Genomic DNA, 18,714 nt, shown 5'->3' with positions numbered 1-18,714 from the left:
CTCAATTTTAACAAAAATGTCAGGTAGAAATGTACAATTCCAAGTCGAAGACATACAGTGCTCAGAATAAATGAGTACACCCCATTTTAAAAATGTATATTTTTATTAATTTCTCAGTGAATAAAGACAATGTATTTTGGTACATTTAAACAAAACAGATTTATTAAACAGATAAATTTATTAAAATAATATTTTAGTCACCAAGCATATTTAGAAAATGAAAGATGATACAATTCAACTCAAGCAAAATATTGCAAAAACAAATTACATCCTGCAAAATTTCAACCCAATTTTTTTAGCTTCTCTTGATTTTTCCTCTTTTTTTTTACATTTGTATTTAATATTTTTCTATAACATATACATTTGGGTGTACTAGTTTTTGGACCGTTATCATAAGTTAATCTAATGTATATGCACAAATATAATATTGTATATATGAGGGGTGTACTCATATGCTCATATATGCTGAGCACTGTACATACAGTATGTGTATATACTAGGGTTGCACTAGGGCTGCACTACCAGTTAAACAGTTAACTATTCAAGGTGATTAGCATTTAATCTCACCGCTCTTCGCTGTTTGCAGAGACTCGTTACTGGCATGAACATAATTCTCAAAGTCAGTCTGTAACAAGGTGGCTCTCTCTCGCACCTCCTGCTCAAAAGCATCCGCTGATCTCTGCACACATCAAGGCAAACAGCAGAAATCAACATTTTACAATCCAGAAACAATATTGAAAAAGCGCATTATATTAAATGATGTAAAAAAAAAAAAACAGGAGCATCATAAAAGTGTTAATGGTTCAACACACTAATGACATCAACCCTCCCTGTCAATGACCTCTGACCCTCAAATGAGGCTGCTAACAAGGGGGGAGGCAAGACAGAGGATTACAAGCAGCCCATTGGTGGTGATGAGGGAAAAGGACATTAAATCAGGATTAGGACTGACTGAGCGCTGGCAGAAACATTCGCTCATTGTTGTCAGATGGCTCTCATTGTTCAGAGGGAGGGGAGAAAAAAAAGAGATAAAGAGAAAGCCATTCTTCTCTCACAGCTGTTCTCTAGACTTGCTTTTTCAACCACATGTGAGCTTCAACTAAGATTGAAAAGTTATAACAGTGGTGCAGTCAAACATGTCAACATTGACTCTTTGGATCAGAACCGCTGTTCTTAAGGTTTAAGCCCAAATTACTTTCATTTTGAGTATACATTGGGATTCATGTGACATAAATTTGTCATCAGCACATGAGGCATGCATTATAAGTGAGCAGAGCAATTTCTTCTACTACAAATCATGTATGCATGGCTCCAACAAGCTTATCATTGCTTTTGCACTAACCAGTTTGTCTAAAAGGGCTTAAAACTGAACTGGGCTGTTGATTCAAATAAAAAAAAGAAAACAGACAGAATAGCAACAACAAACTACTGAAGGTGCATGTGGGAGGATGTTTTATTGCAAGTTCTTTTATTGCTGTTACTTTGAGGAGGGACAAAGAAAAATTCACAAAGTATCATTTATAGGGAATCTGGCATCCAAGGTTATTTTTCCTTTTAAAATAAAGTCTCGGCTTTTGATTTCAGACCATTTTAAATGTAGTTTTGATCAAATTTAATGTCAAATGACATGATCGCATTTTGAACATTAAGGGTGCTTTCACACTTGGTTCGATTGTTCCCCCTTGCCACCTTCTTAGTTGACTTGTGTTTACACTGTCTTTTTTCCTTCTGATGGCTACAAAAGCAAAGCGCCAAAATGGAATGACATATGCACATCACCGTCGTTCTTTTTTTAATGAATCTTTTGGTTTTGGACATACAGGAGGCGACTCTGGAAGAGATAAAAGGACATTATCACTATGTTTGCCCTGGCCCGCTTGGTCTGCTCAGTCCTGCTTGTCACCAAGGTACAAAACGTGATACACAGACATATAGACACGGATGAACAATCTAAAAATGATAGTTTGTTGTACTGTTAGCAGTTCACTTCCGTCATTTGGTAGGATTGTGTTCATACCAGAAGTGAACCAGACCAGAGTTCACGTGAACCGTACCCCAGACAACCTCTTTCAGGTGGACCCGGGTATGGTTCACAAGTGCGCACCAGAGTTCAGAAGACAGAGGTTACACTGGCTAATTGTACTGTACTCTAAAACCAAACGAACCTGGGTGCAGACCAAAAGTGCTTGTGTGAAAGCACCCTAAGAATATTGATGAAAGAAACAGTTTCTCATATTTAAATGCATCTCATTTCTTGTAATTACTTCATCATTATTTCGTCTGCATGCAAGTAGATAAACCACATTTAAATAATGTCTCAACACTTTTAACTCAGAAAAGCCATTAAAGGCCCATGAGCTACAAAGAGCATTTTTCTAAACATTCATTTAGATATGCTCACAAAATATATATATTTTTTTAAACACTTCCTGAAAGTTAGCCTATATTCTGTATTATTAGCCTATATTCTATATTGCTAATCTACTGTCTGCTGGAACATTAAAAATGTTGTGTAAAAAAAAAAAAAAAAAAATATATATATATATATATATATATATATATATATATTCTTTTTTTTCCCTTTTTCATTTATGTATTTATTGTACTTTTGTAATTGATTATTTTTCTTTAAACACCAAGAAAAAATCTTGACCAAAAACCCTTTTTGACGTTTTTATTCATGCCATGGTAAAAACTTTGCTAAATGTATTGGAGGGAAAAAACAGAAAATAATTTTTCTGCCAAGTCCTTCATCATGCTTCGTTTTCATTTCGGTGCATCTGTATAAAACAATGTTTTATAGAGACACTTAATTCCCTGATGTTATTGTTATGCGGTTTCAAAATTCATCTTTACAATAATTTAAGATATACCTAGAAAAATGTGCAATTTATCACAAGTTAACTCATAGCAATCATGCCATTAATTGAGATGAAATATTTTATCTGATTGACGGCCCTAATATAGAAAGTATAAAACTTTCAATAACCTTTTTAGAACCTTTTTTAATTGATGCCCAAGGGTAAAAACCAAAGCACTCTTTGGACTTAAGATGTCAAAATTTACCTTGCTGTCCCATTTCCCTCTGCCTTTGAAGCGCTCGTCTTTCATTAGTGTGGACAGGATGTCCACCATCTTCATCTCAGACAAACTGAGGAATAGAGAAGCCAAAAGTTGAGGACATATATTAAAAATAAATAAAACATACACACTAGTTTTCTAGTCAGCTTTACAGATCATGCTCTGCAACTGTAACCCAACCAAACGCCTTCCTTTAGCACTCTAAACCTTAACATGAGGCAAATGCTAGAGCCCCTTTGACAGCAGAGCAGATTCACGCAGAGAGACTGAGAGTGTGTTTTCTCTTCACACCAGCACAGACTCATCAGTCCAGCTCTCGACTGCTGTATTGTGGGCTTTGGAACAGAGACAAGAGCAGTTTGACCATCTTTAATCACATTGTCAGGGACTGGAGCTCATCCACCATCACAGAGGACTGGTCCCACAGGAGTTCACTGAAATGAGAAGTACCTGATAGATATGAGAGAGGCCTGTCACACACCTGATGTTGTGATTGGCCAGCACATCCACAAAAGCGGTCTCGGAGGGGGTGAGGAAGAGCAGGCTGCTACCCTGAGCTCCGATTCGAGCCGTGCGGCCCACACGATGAACATATTCTGCTGCAGAAACTGGAGGATTGTACTAAAACAGAAACATGACACTCATTTAAAAATATACAGAATATTTAGAATTTTTGTGAAGAAATTGAATAAATTTGTTTATATGTTGCACACTGGCAATTATGCAAATGATAAAATCTTGAACATGAAGAAATCAAACCTGAACAATCCAAGTAACCTGAGGCAAATCCAAACCACGTGCAGCTACATCCTGAGGGAAAAATAAACAAAAAACTATTAAATATTTAACCAGCATTTAAACTATGAACTTGAAACAAAATAAGCACATCAGATGTTTTAGAGAAATGTGGAAACACTGCTATCATTATTATTATGGTAATAAACTATTAATAATATTAATATAAAAGTTTATTGTAATAAACTATTAAAATCTCTAGTAAAATGACGTTGAAATGAGATTTTACATTAAACAGGGCTTGAAATTGCAACCATTTGGTCAAAATATATTTGAGAGCATTTGTGTGAGTGCATAAAATTGTGGTCATGCGAACGGTTTTCACAGCAAAATGTTTACCATGTGCGGAATTAGGAGGCATTCACGCATAAGCATATTTGCACCTAAAAACACCAAACGCAGCGCTCAGCAATGGTTTAAAACAGTTGTCATGTCAACTTTGCTGCAGTAAACAAAAGTCTTGCTATTAAGATGCCGTATGCAAAAAATGTCAATATCAACTGTGCAATATCAGACAGCACCCGTGAGAACAGTACAGCTAATTTTATTCACGTCAAGCAGTGTGTGCAGATTTTAGTTTATTTGTTAGTTTTGATTAGAGTTGATTTTTTCAAATGCAATAAATCTGTTAATATAAAGCATGTAGTAACAGTGCTCATAATTTTGGTGGGTGTCACTAAATTTTGTCTGGTGTGCCTACATTTTTTAAAGTTAGGAGCACCGGTGTCGCTACCAAGAAAAAAAGGTTAATTTCAAGCCCGGTTGAAATACAATTTTACATACTTTGTTTAAAAAAACTATGTATACAACAAGGACAGCTGGGAAAAGCAGTGTCTGAGATAATAAATATAAATATTAGATGACAAACTAAACTTCTTTCAGCTAGTTGGTAGGATAATATTTTACATTACGCTGAAAAACTAAAACAATTACAACCTGTACAACATGTCTTTAATAATTTTTCAAGCTTGTACAATAAATCAAACCCCAATAGCCAAAACTTACCCCAGACAGGTTTAGGGAAAAATAAAAATGAAATATTAATCCTTACTTAAAATAATAATAATAATATATAAATAAAAAATAAAAAAGAAATCCAATCAAAAACTTATTCACATTCCACATCTTCACACTTCCAAAGCTTCTTTAATGGTTAAAGTTCAAAAACACCTCCCAGGTATCACAAAATTCTGAGGATTTTCCCTGATTGAAATAACAATTAAGTCAAGTATTGTATGGAAGAATACCAAACAAACAGAAAATAAACCAACAAAATACACATTCTAAATATTTATAAATATGTCAAACTTAATTAAATAAATAATATTAAAATTACATTATGTATAAATATTAATATGTAAACCACTGCATAATGTGGCTGTTTAAAGAGTAATGCCATTAAATTCTAGTCGTCTTATACACCAAAAATCTATCACATGTAATTCTATTTTAGCTTGGTTTGTCTCGAATGAGGCATTATTTGTTATAAGAGCAAACAATGCCATAATTCACTCTACTGTACTTTACACATTTGTATGTCACTGACACACTACACTGTTTTACCAATAAACCCAAACCAACATTCATGCTTTTCTCTGTGTAACTATAAGGAAGCAGACTAGATCCCACAAGCCTTGAACTTTAACCACTACACCACATCACTTTTTTAAGGATGACCATTCAGACACTTCTCAATCTTAACTCCAGCTCTCAAACTCAGCGAGTGTAAAAAGTGTGCTGCGGTGTCTGGAGTCTGCAGCTATAGAGTTGGTACAGATGGAGAGCAACACAATGTCATGCCAGGCTGTCAGCAGGAACAGAGGCACTCGTTCACTCCAGGAGCTCCTCTGCAGTGTGACAGCATGGTGGAGGAGGAGGTGGACACACACACACACCTGTCCCTAAAATTTCATATCAACTGACTGCTATGCAACTTGAGCCACATCATCAGATTAATGTAGCAACGTGTCAAATGCTAACAATTTTTTATAGATTTTTAAAAGGAACCTAAATTATCCTTGCTGCTTTAGACTGTTGTCAGTGTCAGTCAATATACAAATGATGTCAGGTGAAATTACCCACCGTACACAGCAGAATGCCAGTTTTACACTGAGAGAACTCTTGGAAGACTTCAGTGCGCTCCTAAAAAAAATAAAAAAAAAAAAAAATAGGCATGTTCACAACAAAATATGGTATAAAAGAGAAAAGCTATAATGTCCACATAACATACAGTTTAAGTCAGAATTATTAGCCCCCTTTTAATTGTTTCATTTTTAAATATTTCCCAAACGATCGTTAACAGAGCAGGGAAATTTTCACAGTATGTCTGATAATATTTTTTCTTCTTGAGAAAGTCTTTTAAAAACATTTTAAGGTCAATATTATTAGCCCCTTAAAGCTATATATTTTTTCAAAAGTCAACAGAACAAACCATCGTTATACAATAACTTGCCTAATTACCCATACCTGCCTTGTTAACCTATTTAACCTAGTTAAGCCTTTAAATGTCACTTTAAGTTGTATAGAAATGTCTTGAAAAATATTATTTGCTGTCATTATGGCAAAGATAAAATAAATCAGTTATTAGAAATTAATTATTAAAACTATTATGTTTGGAAATGAGTCTCTCCGTTAAACAGAAATTGGGAAAATAAACTTCATAATTTCAGAATCATTTTATGACCTTTTTCCCTAATGTTTCAGTTCTGAAGTTCAAACAAAAGCCAATAAATATATTTTGAAGAGAAAAAAGAGAGAAACGTTATAGTTTAAGAGGAAGTTCACCCAAACTTTTACACATTTATTTTAACTTTCATTAATTTATTTCCTAAATTTATATCACTTACACATTTAGATCTAATTCCTTCTTTGGCTAATTTTCAATATTTATTAAACCATGAACTGAAAAAGACTTCTTGTTGTTTTAACTAGGACGTTGATGTATGATTCCTGCCTTGAATATGTTTTGTATGTTTTATTTGTCTTAAAGGTGGGATAATTGTGAAACATGTTTTTTGAGGTCATCTTAGTCAGGACTCCCTGAAAGAAAAGATTTCTGTTAATTTCAGGGACTTTCCCAGAAAAATAAACTATTTTTTTCCTGTTAAACACTAAAGTAAATAATAATAATACTCAAAACTGTAGACCACTGACATTCATAGTAGGAAAAATGACTATTGAGGTGAATGGCTACTGGTTTCTAATATTCTCCAGCACCTTTTGTGTTCAACAGATGAAAGAAACTCTAATTAATTTTGAACACTATTATATCAAAACTATTAAGAGGCACATTAAATATTGGGACAAAAGATGAAGCAGAAGCGCTGATATGAGCCCATTTAAGGATGGGTTGTCCGACAGCTCCTCTCTCTTCTTCGGCATTGAGCACAATCTGTTATGTGCTGGAACAGCTGCCCGTCTCCTGCGGTTCTCCTTATCGGAGGAGGCGTCCAGAGCTCAGCCTGCGCCGTCCCATTACCAAACCCATCCATAACACTACAGGCCAGCACCACACCCAGACCTGCTCTCTCATACATCTGAGGAAGAGGCTCCAGAGTCCCTCGCCCTTCCAGTGCCATATGGGCAACCCATGGCAGCTCCATGCGTGAGGGGGTGAGGCTGAAGGCTGGACAGTGGCAGGATGCAGTTCCCCTGACACTGCCACAGGGCACTGACTGCTGCTGCTGCCTTAACGCCAGCTGGCCAAGAGCCGGCAGACCCTACTGGTCAACCAGACTATCATGGTCAAACCTGGTGTCATATGCTGCTAGTGCTTCTGGATGCTTTTAAGAGACATGGTCTTTTTGGGAGAGGGTAGTTTAGTATGCTCCTTTAGGTGCAAATCTGATTATTTAATTTCTGATTAAATAACAGTGAGACTGTATTTTTAGCAAGATAGATGGGCAAGCTGTAAATTAATCTAAATGTATTACATTATATATTAATAAACACTGCTTATACTTGGAGGATGATATCCAAAAGTTCAAAGACTCTGTGCTCGGTGGTTCATGAATAAAGACAAATTCTTATAGCTACTGCACTCACTAAAAGCTATTTCTTTTCAATTAAATATTTTAGAGATTCGCATAATAGAACCATGCAGATTATTTTAAGATTTTATTGCTTCTCAGGTCTGAATAGCATGAGTTTAAAAGCCCCTGATATTTTCTAGTTTTTCATAACCACAGGGATCCTAATATTATCCTAGAAAACTAAAAATACTTTACCGACCAAGATACAGTGAGCATTAAAGAGAATATTTCAAGAAAAAAAAACTTTTCTTGGACTTTAAAAAATAAAAACATACACTGCCGTCTTTTTATACATTGATATCCCTTTCAAATGTATATTTATCAAAGAATCTTTGAACTAATAAAAATTTTTATGTGACACTAAAGACCTGAGTAATGGCTGAAACTAAACACTTTTTGTTGCATAATAATGCATGTGAGCTGATGCTGTTTATTTAAGAGGGAGAAAATAAGAGATGCATGCATCAAACTATTCATCAAATGTCACTCAGCATCTTAGATGATGCTTCGATTTATATTTAAAAAGCTGAAAATGATCTCGCGTGTTACTTTGCACAAGCACATGAAGGACTGTTTTTAATAATGCTGTAAATATCATTCACTTTCTTGCAAAACAATTTAATTCACTTAAAAGATCAGTGTATCATCAGGAGCACTGGGTATTTTTGGGTGGTTTTGCCTGTGTGTTTGTGTATTGAATCTCAAAGGAATGGTAACCATAGAATATGAATTCATAAAATCATTATACGAATCACTATTCACTGAAATATTTAGTTAAAATCTTCCATTAACATTTTACAGCAGAAAAAGTCACTTATACTTTGGATAAATAACTCGGACATTCATATTCAACTATAAAGCAACACATGCAATAAGAATTGGTCTATTCAATTAAAAATAAACAAATTAAAATTACAATATTTTGACTAATATACATTCTATGTAAAAGTCTTGACTAACTGGACTTCGGATAGAAAAAATCTTTAAAAAAAAAATCTTTAAATTGGCATAAAATGTCTCACCTCCTGTCTCATGTTGCCATGCAGTCTGTAGAAGTTGAGGCATGAGGTACTTTTAGATGAGGTGTTGCTGGGAATTTCACAGAGGACTGCAGTAAAGAGATTGAGCAGAAACTCTACAGCTTCACAGCTGGATATGAAGATGATCAACTTCTGACGCTGCTCAAACTATGAACAAAAACGTGGTAAACATCAGTATGTAACCATGGCTACTACTGTGAATGATAGTGCAGTATTCAAGAAAGCCATCTGTGAATTTTACATTCTAACAATTGTGTTCAGACTACCATTCCACACAAAGCTTTAATTAGTATACTTTTATCCAATGAGAAAGCAATAAATTGATCAAAAGTGATGATAAAAAAATTATAATGTTAAAAAAATATTCCTATTTTAAACCAAATCTGTTTTTTATTTACCAAATAAAATCCGAAAATGTCTTACAGCTTCCTCAAAATCTATAGGCAACTGTATTTTAACAAACGTTTTTGGCAATAATATTAATAATAATAATAAAGTTTCTTTAGCACAAATCATTAAATCAAAATAATTTTTAAAGGGTCACGCACTGTAAAAAATGCCAGGATCTACTCAATTTCTTCATGTCGTCCCAATACAAATTGACAAAGCTAAATTAATCGTTTTTACAAATTTAATTGGATTGAATATTATATTGTTTTGGTTCAACTTATATTAAAAAGGTAGTTTGAAGAAGCAGCAAAAGTAACATTTTAAGCATGAAAACTGAAGAGCTGATACAAATACAACTTTGCCCTCACATGAATAAACAAAGGTATTTGTTTAACATATAAAAATTTAAGCTGATTTTTAAAAGGCATTGGTTTGCATTTTTTCATTGAAGAATGAAGCCTCAGTGACAATTAGGTTTAAGGCAGTATCAAATTTTCTTGTTGCGATTAATTCCTGGAGCTTATATCATGGTATATGGTATCATGACAATACTTAACTCCATTTAATAAAATGCTAATGACTTGTAATCAGGTTAAGACTGTTTTTAACGTGTTACTAGACATCAACTAAGAACTTAACATCATCTAAGATTAATAAAGGCATTTGTTTTTGTACTTTTCATTTTAATTTAGTTAAATTAACCAATGTGAACTATTAAAGCTGTATTTCACAGTATTAACATACAATAGCCTTATAAATATTTACACAATTTTCAATCAACATTTTAGCATATAGTAGGGAAGATTCATGTAAAAATGTTTGAACTATTAAGCAATGCAATTAAGTCTCCAAATATTTGCCGCTGTTATGGACACCTCTGCAAATACAACGTGAATATTCTCCAAAAGCACTCTTAAAGCTTAAATAATTATTCACAATATTTTGAAGTATCCATGACATCAAAATTGTGCCATCTCATTATCACAATATAATGTAGAATATCTGCATATGCCTTAGTGAGATTAAGCATTTTCTTTAAAAAAAAAAAAAAAAACACTATATACAAACAGAAATAACAAGAGTTGATCTGCAGCATAACACTGCACATTAATAAGTGGGGATTAACAAACGGTCCTCTCTACCTTGCATTTGGCCAGAATAAAGGCAGCCAAACAGACCAGGTGGAGCTTGCTGGGCACCACCACCACGTGCTGCTGTAGTCTCTCAGGCACTGCGTAGCTGTCTGACAGAGCCTGAGGGGCCGCCTGGGGACACGCTTCAACTGTCTCCTCACTCCCCTCTGACACATGGACACTCACAGGATCCTTCATACTGATACTGGCTAATCGGGACAGTCCTGCAAGTGCAGAGAACACGATCAGCTTAAGCGCTCGCGTACATATGTAGATTGTCACCCAAAATGCTTTTGTGATCGAAAATGTTGGAAGAGTAAGACGTTATTGTGACGAAGTAGAGCTGCTTAAACTGGAAAGGTCCTTGAAAACTTTTGCTATTCACAGAGATAAAGGGCCTGTCAGCTTATTCCAAGCTGCTTCTGTTAGAATAAAGTCAATGATGTACTTCCTACTGTATATAGTGAGCATTAACTGTCTCAACTTTACATTCACTCAAACTTTACCTCATTGTGTGAAAGCATTAGTGAACAGCTTTACCTTCAGTTATAGTAGCTGAAAGCAGCACATTTTGCCTGTCGGGTCCAGCGGCGTTCAGTGCATTCAGAATCACAGTCAGATCTTTCTCAAAGCCCAAATCCAAAATCCTTTAATGGACGAACAAGATTACTGGTTATAACACATGATACTACAAATGTAAATAGTCATTAATGAAAATCTCACTATGAATAAGACAGGTATTTAGCTTAGTGCATCACACAATGACATTATCTGATCAAATTAGTAATCACACTGACCTGTCAGCTTCATCCAGAATGAGCCAGCGCACAGCACTGAAAGCAATACTTAGTGTGTTCTTGATGTGGTCCACCAGTCGGCCTGGAGTCGAGATCAGAACATTTATGCCCTTCCGCAGTCTGAAGTCAACACAAAGTCAAACAAAGACAAGTAAAAACACTGAAAGATCAAAGACATACTGTTGAATGTAGATTACAGTCAAATGTTAGGTGTCTAAGATTTGTATGGGTTCTGAAGTCTCTTATGCTCAGAAGCTGTAAATAAATTAACAAAAAAGCATTACAGCAGTTTTTTGTAATTTAATGCATCCATGCTGAAAGATATATATTGATAAAACGTATTAAATCTTACAGAACCCAAATATCTGAAATGCTGTTTATTTGCAGTTAAGTAACAAACTAATCAAAATGGAAATAAAATCATTTGAATATAAACAACTGAAATCTAACCAAAAAGTATATATTGTTTACCTGGCTTTTTCTGCTTTCTTTTTCTCTCCTCCCATTAAAACTCCTGGAACAATCCAGGTGAAAGGCTAAAACAAATACATGCATATATGAAGTTTTTTTTAAAGACCAGCATTTTTGTGAAATTTCAATGACTTCAGAAATATAGAAAAAGAGGCAAATTCTCACTCTAAGAAGCTTCTGAAACATCTGAAAGCTCTGCAAGGCAAGCTGAGGGACAGAAATCAGAGAGGCATTTTAGACAGAAACACAATAAGTACATAAAGAGAAATTTAAAATGACATTATTTAGAATAACTACAATAAAGTACCTCTCTGGTTGGAACAATCACAACAGCTAAAGGCCCATCCGATCTCTGAAAAATAAAAAAAAAATTCATTTATAATACTGAAAGTTGATGTTTATGACCGTAAAACAGATCCTTAGCAAAATTATTGACAGTACAAAATGTAGTAGAAATTTTATTAAAAGATTTATTTTTTGCAGGCTTCTTTTGGCACAGTAGAACAGTAACTGGATGACAGGACAGCAATTAGACAAGAAGAAAGGTCCGTGAGCAGGGATTTAAATGCTGACTATAATGTAGACTTACATAATGCAAACTGTCCTGTATTGCATTCATTGCAGCCATAGGTTAAACTCTGTGTAAATGTTCAGCACAGAGGTGCAGTTAATAATGTTCAAAAAAAAAAAAAAAAAAAAAAAAAACAAATAAAAAAAAAATAGTTTGGGGAAAAACACACCTAAAGCTAATCAGCAGAGGCTGTTTACATTTCGATGAGGGGGAAAAGAGAGCTCAATAAACAAGGGTTGATTGGTTTGTCAATTGGTTTCACAATTACAATTACAATATATATTTATATATATTTCAGAACGTAAACTACAACCGAACAAAGCATGAGCTGAAAATAGTACATTGGTCAAATTTCACTGTTAAAAAAAGAAAAAAAAAGAAAGAAAAGCAAAATGTCAAAGGCAGCATTGGCTGTCAGAAACACATTATAACAAACACAGTAGCAACATTTTTTCTGGTTTTAAATTAAACGGATAAAATATGTATATAACTAACAAGTTAAATAAAAAATAGAAAAAGAGTTATTTCAACAACAACACATCAAATGTGAAGTGCCACGTAGGGAATTCTGGTAATGTCAATTTATGGTTATTTACCGGATTCTGCTAAAGTATGGGTATTCATACTGATAACCATTTTTTCACTGTAGTAACTTTACTGTTAAAATTATTTTTTTAAAATTGAGTTGTTCAAGACTTGACTTGCCTTGACTTTCGGTTGAATCGCTTGTAAAAACTGAACCATTGGAATCCCATATGCCAATGTTTTCCCTGTACAACACATAAATAAACAAACCTTACATACAGCACATTCTTTCTCTAACAAACACTTTCATGACTTCTATTTTTATAGTTTTCAAACCACACATTCAATATAAAATTCAATTTAATGTTTAATATGACACTCAACATTTTGTTACTCTAGTAATTCGGTTATACATCTTATATTTTTATATTTTATTTTAATAAAATTTATTTATATCAAAAACACCACCTGATCCAGTCTGGGAGCGCACTACAGCATCTTTACCAGACATCAGCACTGGTATGGTCTGTTTCTGGACACTAAAAGAGAGACAATGTGAATTACAAAACAAAACAAAGCTAGGGGACAAAACAAAGTGTAAGATGAACTTGCAGTACCTCGTCATACTGCTAACGTTCAACACCTTATGGAGCGTGGCCACCTGTCAAATAGTTGAGAGCAGAAATGCATATGAATAAATACAGGAGGAGCATTTGACTTGAGAAACGTTTCGGTTTGTTCTTCCTCTCACCAGATGTGGATGCAGATTCAGCTCTTCAAACGTGTTGCTGGTGAAGACTTTCTCCTTCACTTGATTTACAGCAGGACTAAAAGAAGAAGAAAAAAAGACAGGTAAATTGCATTGAAAGGTCAAATCCGAGAGAAGAGACTATTCGTACAACCTCAAATGTGTTGCATCTACCTGAGGACATCAGGGATCTCTGGGTTGTTTCTGAAGAGAGACGATGTCTTGATAAATGGTCTGCCATGGTCTTCATGCTCTGTGGGAGCTTTCTTTGGAAATGTTTTCACCTTTGATGGGGACTTTGCTTCTGAGTTTTCTCTCTGGACCGGGCTCTCCTCTGTGTCTCTGTTATTGCTCCTCTGAGAGGGGCTTCTAGGGGTTTGCAGCGTTTGCTTTTGTGCGTGCTGTTGACCAGTTTGATTAATCTTCCTCTGTTTAGAGGCGCTGCTCTCTTGGGGCTCAACGGCAGCCTTCCTTTTTGCCACTCTCTTTTTCTGTAACGTCAACACACAGGGTTCAGCCCTTCACATTCAATCTGAAGCAAATCTGCGTGATGTAAGTAACGTTACATTAGTGTGAAACTGACAGGATGTGCAGGACTGACTTACCTGTGCCCATTTCTCTGATGATGACAAATGCTTCTGGTTTGTTTTTCTGTTAAACTGTACAGAACCTGAGGAGATGTTGAGCATCAGCGTGTCCTCAGCCATGACCGCAAACAGGTTGTAAACCCCTTTTAAAACAAGAGGTGTACTAGTAAAATATCTATACCACGCTCTGACAGAACACTCGCGCTAGCTAAAGGAAATATTATCCTTTATTCGAGTGACGGAAATGTCAGCAGCACGTTAAATGCGCATGGCGTTAACGTTTACACCGTGAATATTCAATGTAAACAACTGCACATCTAGAGAGAAAAGTTTCACACGTGTTTTTACTCCGTCCACTACAAGTTGAAGGCATTTCCGGGTGATGACGTTACCAAAATAAAAGCCCCCACGCGTGAAGCAGAGAACTGTGAATGTTTTACTCATTTTGTTAATGTTATTTGTAAGTAAAGTCGTTAAATTAAAGTGCGCTGATTAATGGAACTCTGGAAATTTTAATTAATGGAAATTTTAATTATGCATATTTAATAATGTATAGTGCTATATTACTGATCTGCAATAATAAAATAAATAAATGTTGTATGATTTTTTTCAGTTTTTATCAAACATAGTAATGCAATTTATTTTACTTTTATTTAATTCCATGTCAGCAACCAAGGCTATTTTCATAGGAATGACATTTTAATAATTGATATACAATTAAAAATCAACAAACAAATAAATGCATAAATTAAACAAGATTTTTAGCGCTATTACAGGATAAAAATTGTAAACTGTTTAACTCTCCAGGTGTCACTTTGCTAAACATTTCCTTAAGAGAGTTTATTTTATAAAAAGTCTTCTGAAATCATTAAAAGCAGGACAGTCTATTTTAAAATGTATCTAATATAGTATCATTGATTTTCTTTTCAGCTTAGTCCCTTTATTAATCTGGGGTCGCCACAGCAGAATGAACCGCCAACTTATCCAGCATATGTTTTGGATGCCCTTCCAGACACAACCCATTACTGGGAAACACCCATACACAATTTTTCACACACACTCATACACTACAGTCAATTTTTAGCATACCCAATTCACCTATAACATGTCTTTGGACTTGTGGGGGAAACAGAAGCACCCGAAGGAAAGCCACGCAAACACGAGAACATGCAAACTCCACACAGAAATGCCACTTGAGCCAGCCGAGGTTCGAAACAGCGACCTTCTTGCTGTGAGGCGAATGTGCTACCACCTTCTTCACCGCGTCACCCTAATATAGTATATAGTTAACTAATATTAACAAATGAAACCCTATTACCAAGTGTTACAAATGTCTCTTCACTTTTTAAAAACTATTTAAATAAAACAAAAAAAAAATGTTGTTGAGAAGAGTTATTTTACCAACATTCTGATTTTTGTTTATTTGTTTATTTTGTTTTTATATTAAGATTTTAGATTAAATAAATCCTGTGGAAAGATTTTTGCAGGGGCTTCCAGGTTGAAAAGCACAACACTGTTTATATAGTATTATAAAATACACTTAAACCATAAATATGCTAAAATTCAGTCATTCATTTATTTTTCTTTGGCTTAGTCCCTTATTAATCAGCAGTCGCCACTGTGGAATAAACCGCCAACTATTCCAGCATACGTTTTACACAGCGGCTGCCCTTCTAACTGCAATCCAGTACTGGGAAACACACACACACACACACACACACACACAAACACACACACACACACACACACGCCAAATTAGTTCATCCTATTCATCTATAGTGCATGTCTTTGGACTGTGGGGGAAACCGGAGCACCCAAAGGACACCCTTTCAAGACCTTTTTTTAAGACTCTTTTCATACATTTTCATACCCTATAATCACTTTTCAACCAAAAAAACACTGGTGAGATTTTAAATTACACTATATTTACTAAATATTAATGTAAGAAACTAATCCAAAACTAAAACATTATGCATATACTGAATACAAATCTATTAAATCAAGCTAATTCAGCAGGTCAGCGCCTATAGAACTGCAGAAATAATGGCATTGCCTTGGTTACTGCAGTAAACAAAGCAGCATGATGTCATTGATTTCAAAAACTACACAGAATCCTGATATTCGCAGACTTAATTCAGGCAAACTTTAGCATACACCATACATTGCAAAATCAAACATTATATAAAATTTAATACCTTGCAAAATAGCATTTAGGACTTTTTAGTACTTTTTAAGGGTCTTAAATTTCTCTACATTGATTTATCAACTTTTAATACTTTTTAAGACCACGCAGACACCCTGTTTTTGCTGTGAGGTGACAGTGCGAACCACTGAGCAACCATGCCTTAAATGATAAAATAATGATTTCTATTAAAATTATTATATTATAATTTTTTATTTTCCTATTTTGTTCATGGTTAATTCTGCAATTACTCAAGCATACTCCCAAATAATACAATGCTTCCTGTTGAAATAATACAATGCTTCCCATTTTGATTGCAATGAACCACATGTCTTTTTAAAAGGCAGAATGTGGTTCATGTATACAGTTCTTGTATAAACAAGTAGAGATGTCTATTAAGCACTACTTCTATACATGTGCAAAAAGCTACAATACAAATCTTTTTTTTTTGTCTGTGCCATTTTAAGTAAAAACATTTGCTTAAAATGTGTCTTTGTTCACAATATAAGTATAAACAGTGCTACAGAAGCAAAGGGAGCTCAAGAAATTCTTCCTTATTCAGACCTATTTAATTTTGCAGCCTCGTCTCTCTCTCTTTGGATAAACGCTGACCCTGGTTTTTACATATTCAGAGGAGATGCATATTCTGGACCTCATCTGCTGTAATTAAGTCAGTGTCTGCCTGTCATAGCACACTATCTGAGGGGAATTTGAAAATCGGCCTGTTAACATGTTCCTCTAACCAGTGTACTTAACTCCATTGCCCCCTGTGGGAATCATCCAGTGACCCCAAAGAAGGGAAGGGTGAAGGAAAGCGAATTTAATAATCAAAGCACCGTTGACTGGTTTCCTCAGCACGAGAGCACTGAAGCGAAACTAATACTACCCACCATCACAAAGGTTCTGGCCAGTCTGCCTTTCGCTGCTATGTTAATTAAACATACGTCGAATTAGCAGGTGCCATGCACTCCCATGAGCGCACACATGGTCAAACGGCATGAATGACGACATTGCTTTGGTCATTTGGAGACATGTTAGTGTTTATTAAATTAGAGCTAAGACCAAGACAAATTCATAAGCAGATTTTTAGTAGCCTATCAAACTTTTGCATTATGTATTGTTAAAGAATTGGTATTAAAATTGATCTGTGTGAATGATTAAAGAGATAATCCACCCAAAAATTATTTTAATCACCTTTCATGCAGTCCCATATGTAAATAAGCTTCTTTCCTTTTGGATTTTTAGAATTTTTGGACAGATACTTTAAACCACACTAAACCAACATGGCATTAATACATCTATAACCTAAGTAGATGATTCAGTGCCTTTTAAAATGAAAACTGTGTGTAATAAAAACATCAAGACCTTCATTTTTTTCCTCTATATACCATCATTTTCAGGCAACTGTCATGTGACTTCCATTGTGATCCCACAGCAATTCATGACTGCTTTTATTTAGAGGATAATTTAGAGAACAACTCGTTCATACATTTTATTATAATGGGTTATGACCCCAGTGATGGCTATGTTCAGAGGCCGGGCTAGACAAATGTACTTATTTAGGAAAATCCTCCATTTTAGTACAAACAACAGTGGATGAATGTGCCAATTTTCCACTAATAAGTTGATGATACTGTGATTTCACATTTGACCTAATCATTAGTATGTTATGAAGACTCATGTAAGTGAAACTCACAAAAGAAATGTCATACAGCACCTCTATACTGTCACATACCTTCTTTCACATTGTGCTAATCTCTATGTCAAATGTCAAATTTGCAAAAGTTGGAAGAAATAGTTTATAGTGTAAAACTAAAATTAATAATATTAGTTTTCCTTTTTCAAGTCAACATCTAAAGATTTTAGATTAACATTGTTACTTTTTGCATGTTTTTTTTAAGTTCATCCACTGTTTGGATTTTCAAATTGCTTTATTTTTAAATCTATATTTGTGTTCCATAAGTCAAACAATTTGTGATTACACAAGTCTTCAGTTTTTGGGTGGTGTATCTCTTTTTTGAAGTGTTTCAAGAGCATTAGTTCTCATTTGTTTGCTGGTTAGACAGCACTTTAGGTAGTTGGCCCACTAGCCGACTCTCCAGTGACTCAAACACAGTGTGTGGGTCCTGGTCAGCGTTGATGTACACTGCCTGTGGGTAGAAGGCCTGCAGGCGCACTGTTTGGCTCCAGTATTCCTTAAGCCTCATTAACAGCTGTGCCTCTGAATGCTGTGGGTTAAACCGAAGCCGTGCTTGAACTTCCGGACCAGGAGGAGGTTTATACACGCTGTGGTACCTGCGGAGTTCAAATGCAACATTCAGAATGCGGTTATGCCTTTAGTGGAGGCAAATGGAATGGATTAT

At 35.0% G+C, this 18,714-nt stretch overlaps 2 protein-coding genes across 15 annotated transcripts in view; both read right to left on the bottom strand.

Moving 5' to 3' along the window:
* The window catches only part of ddx31 (DEAD (Asp-Glu-Ala-Asp) box polypeptide 31), a 29,805-nt gene extending 15,265 nt beyond the window's left edge, over nt 1-14,540 (bottom strand). Inside the window, exons 1-18 of one of the 2 annotated variants that reach the window (XM_087253556.1) lie at nt 14,188-14,540; nt 13,757-14,073; nt 13,586-13,661; nt 13,452-13,495; nt 13,303-13,373; nt 13,015-13,079; nt 12,046-12,090; nt 11,904-11,945; nt 11,739-11,803; nt 11,268-11,387; nt 11,011-11,117; nt 10,480-10,694; nt 8,930-9,094; nt 5,959-6,018; nt 3,841-3,891; nt 3,563-3,702; nt 3,067-3,151; nt 568-679 (exon numbers count right to left, since the gene is read on the bottom strand). In XM_087253556.1, the coding sequence (XP_087109682.1) occupies nt 568-679; nt 3,067-3,151; nt 3,563-3,702; nt 3,841-3,891; nt 5,959-6,018; nt 8,930-9,094; nt 10,480-10,694; nt 11,011-11,117; nt 11,268-11,387; nt 11,739-11,803; nt 11,904-11,945; nt 12,046-12,090; nt 13,015-13,079; nt 13,303-13,373; nt 13,452-13,495; nt 13,586-13,661; nt 13,757-14,073; nt 14,188-14,289 (1,882 nt within the window). In that variant the 5' untranslated portion in view covers nt 14,290-14,540. Of the gene's footprint in view, nt 1-567; nt 680-3,066; nt 3,152-3,221; nt 3,417-3,531; nt 3,703-3,840; nt 3,892-5,958; nt 6,019-8,929; nt 9,095-10,479; nt 10,695-11,010; nt 11,118-11,267; nt 11,388-11,738; nt 11,804-11,903; nt 11,946-12,045; nt 12,091-13,014; nt 13,080-13,302; nt 13,374-13,451; nt 13,496-13,585; nt 13,662-13,756; nt 14,074-14,187 lie in introns of those variants that run through there. The other variant, XM_087253557.1, reaches the window with a different exon arrangement.
* A 2,825-nt stretch (nt 14,541-17,365) lies between these two features.
* The window catches only part of ak8 (adenylate kinase 8), a 40,752-nt gene continuing 39,403 nt past the window's right edge, over nt 17,366-18,714 (bottom strand). For 12 of the 13 annotated variants that reach the window (XR_015490243.1, XR_015490245.1, XR_015490247.1 and 9 more), the window contains one exon: nt 17,366-18,646. Coding sequence is in view for 8 of the 13 variants with exons in the window: in XM_087251949.1 (XP_087108075.1) it covers nt 18,388-18,646 (259 nt within the window). In the remaining 5 variants the exon portion in view is untranslated. 13 annotated transcript variants of the gene reach the window in all.

The sequence above is a fragment of the Danio rerio genome, chromosome 5 (genome assembly GCF_052040795.2).
Source record: "Danio rerio strain M-AB ecotype USA chromosome 5, GRCz13ab, whole genome shotgun sequence".
Classification (NCBI taxonomy): Eukaryota; Metazoa; Chordata; class Actinopteri; order Cypriniformes; family Danionidae; genus Danio; species Danio rerio.
Note: the sequence above shows the minus strand (reverse complement) of the source record. Positions and strands in the feature narration are given on the sequence as shown.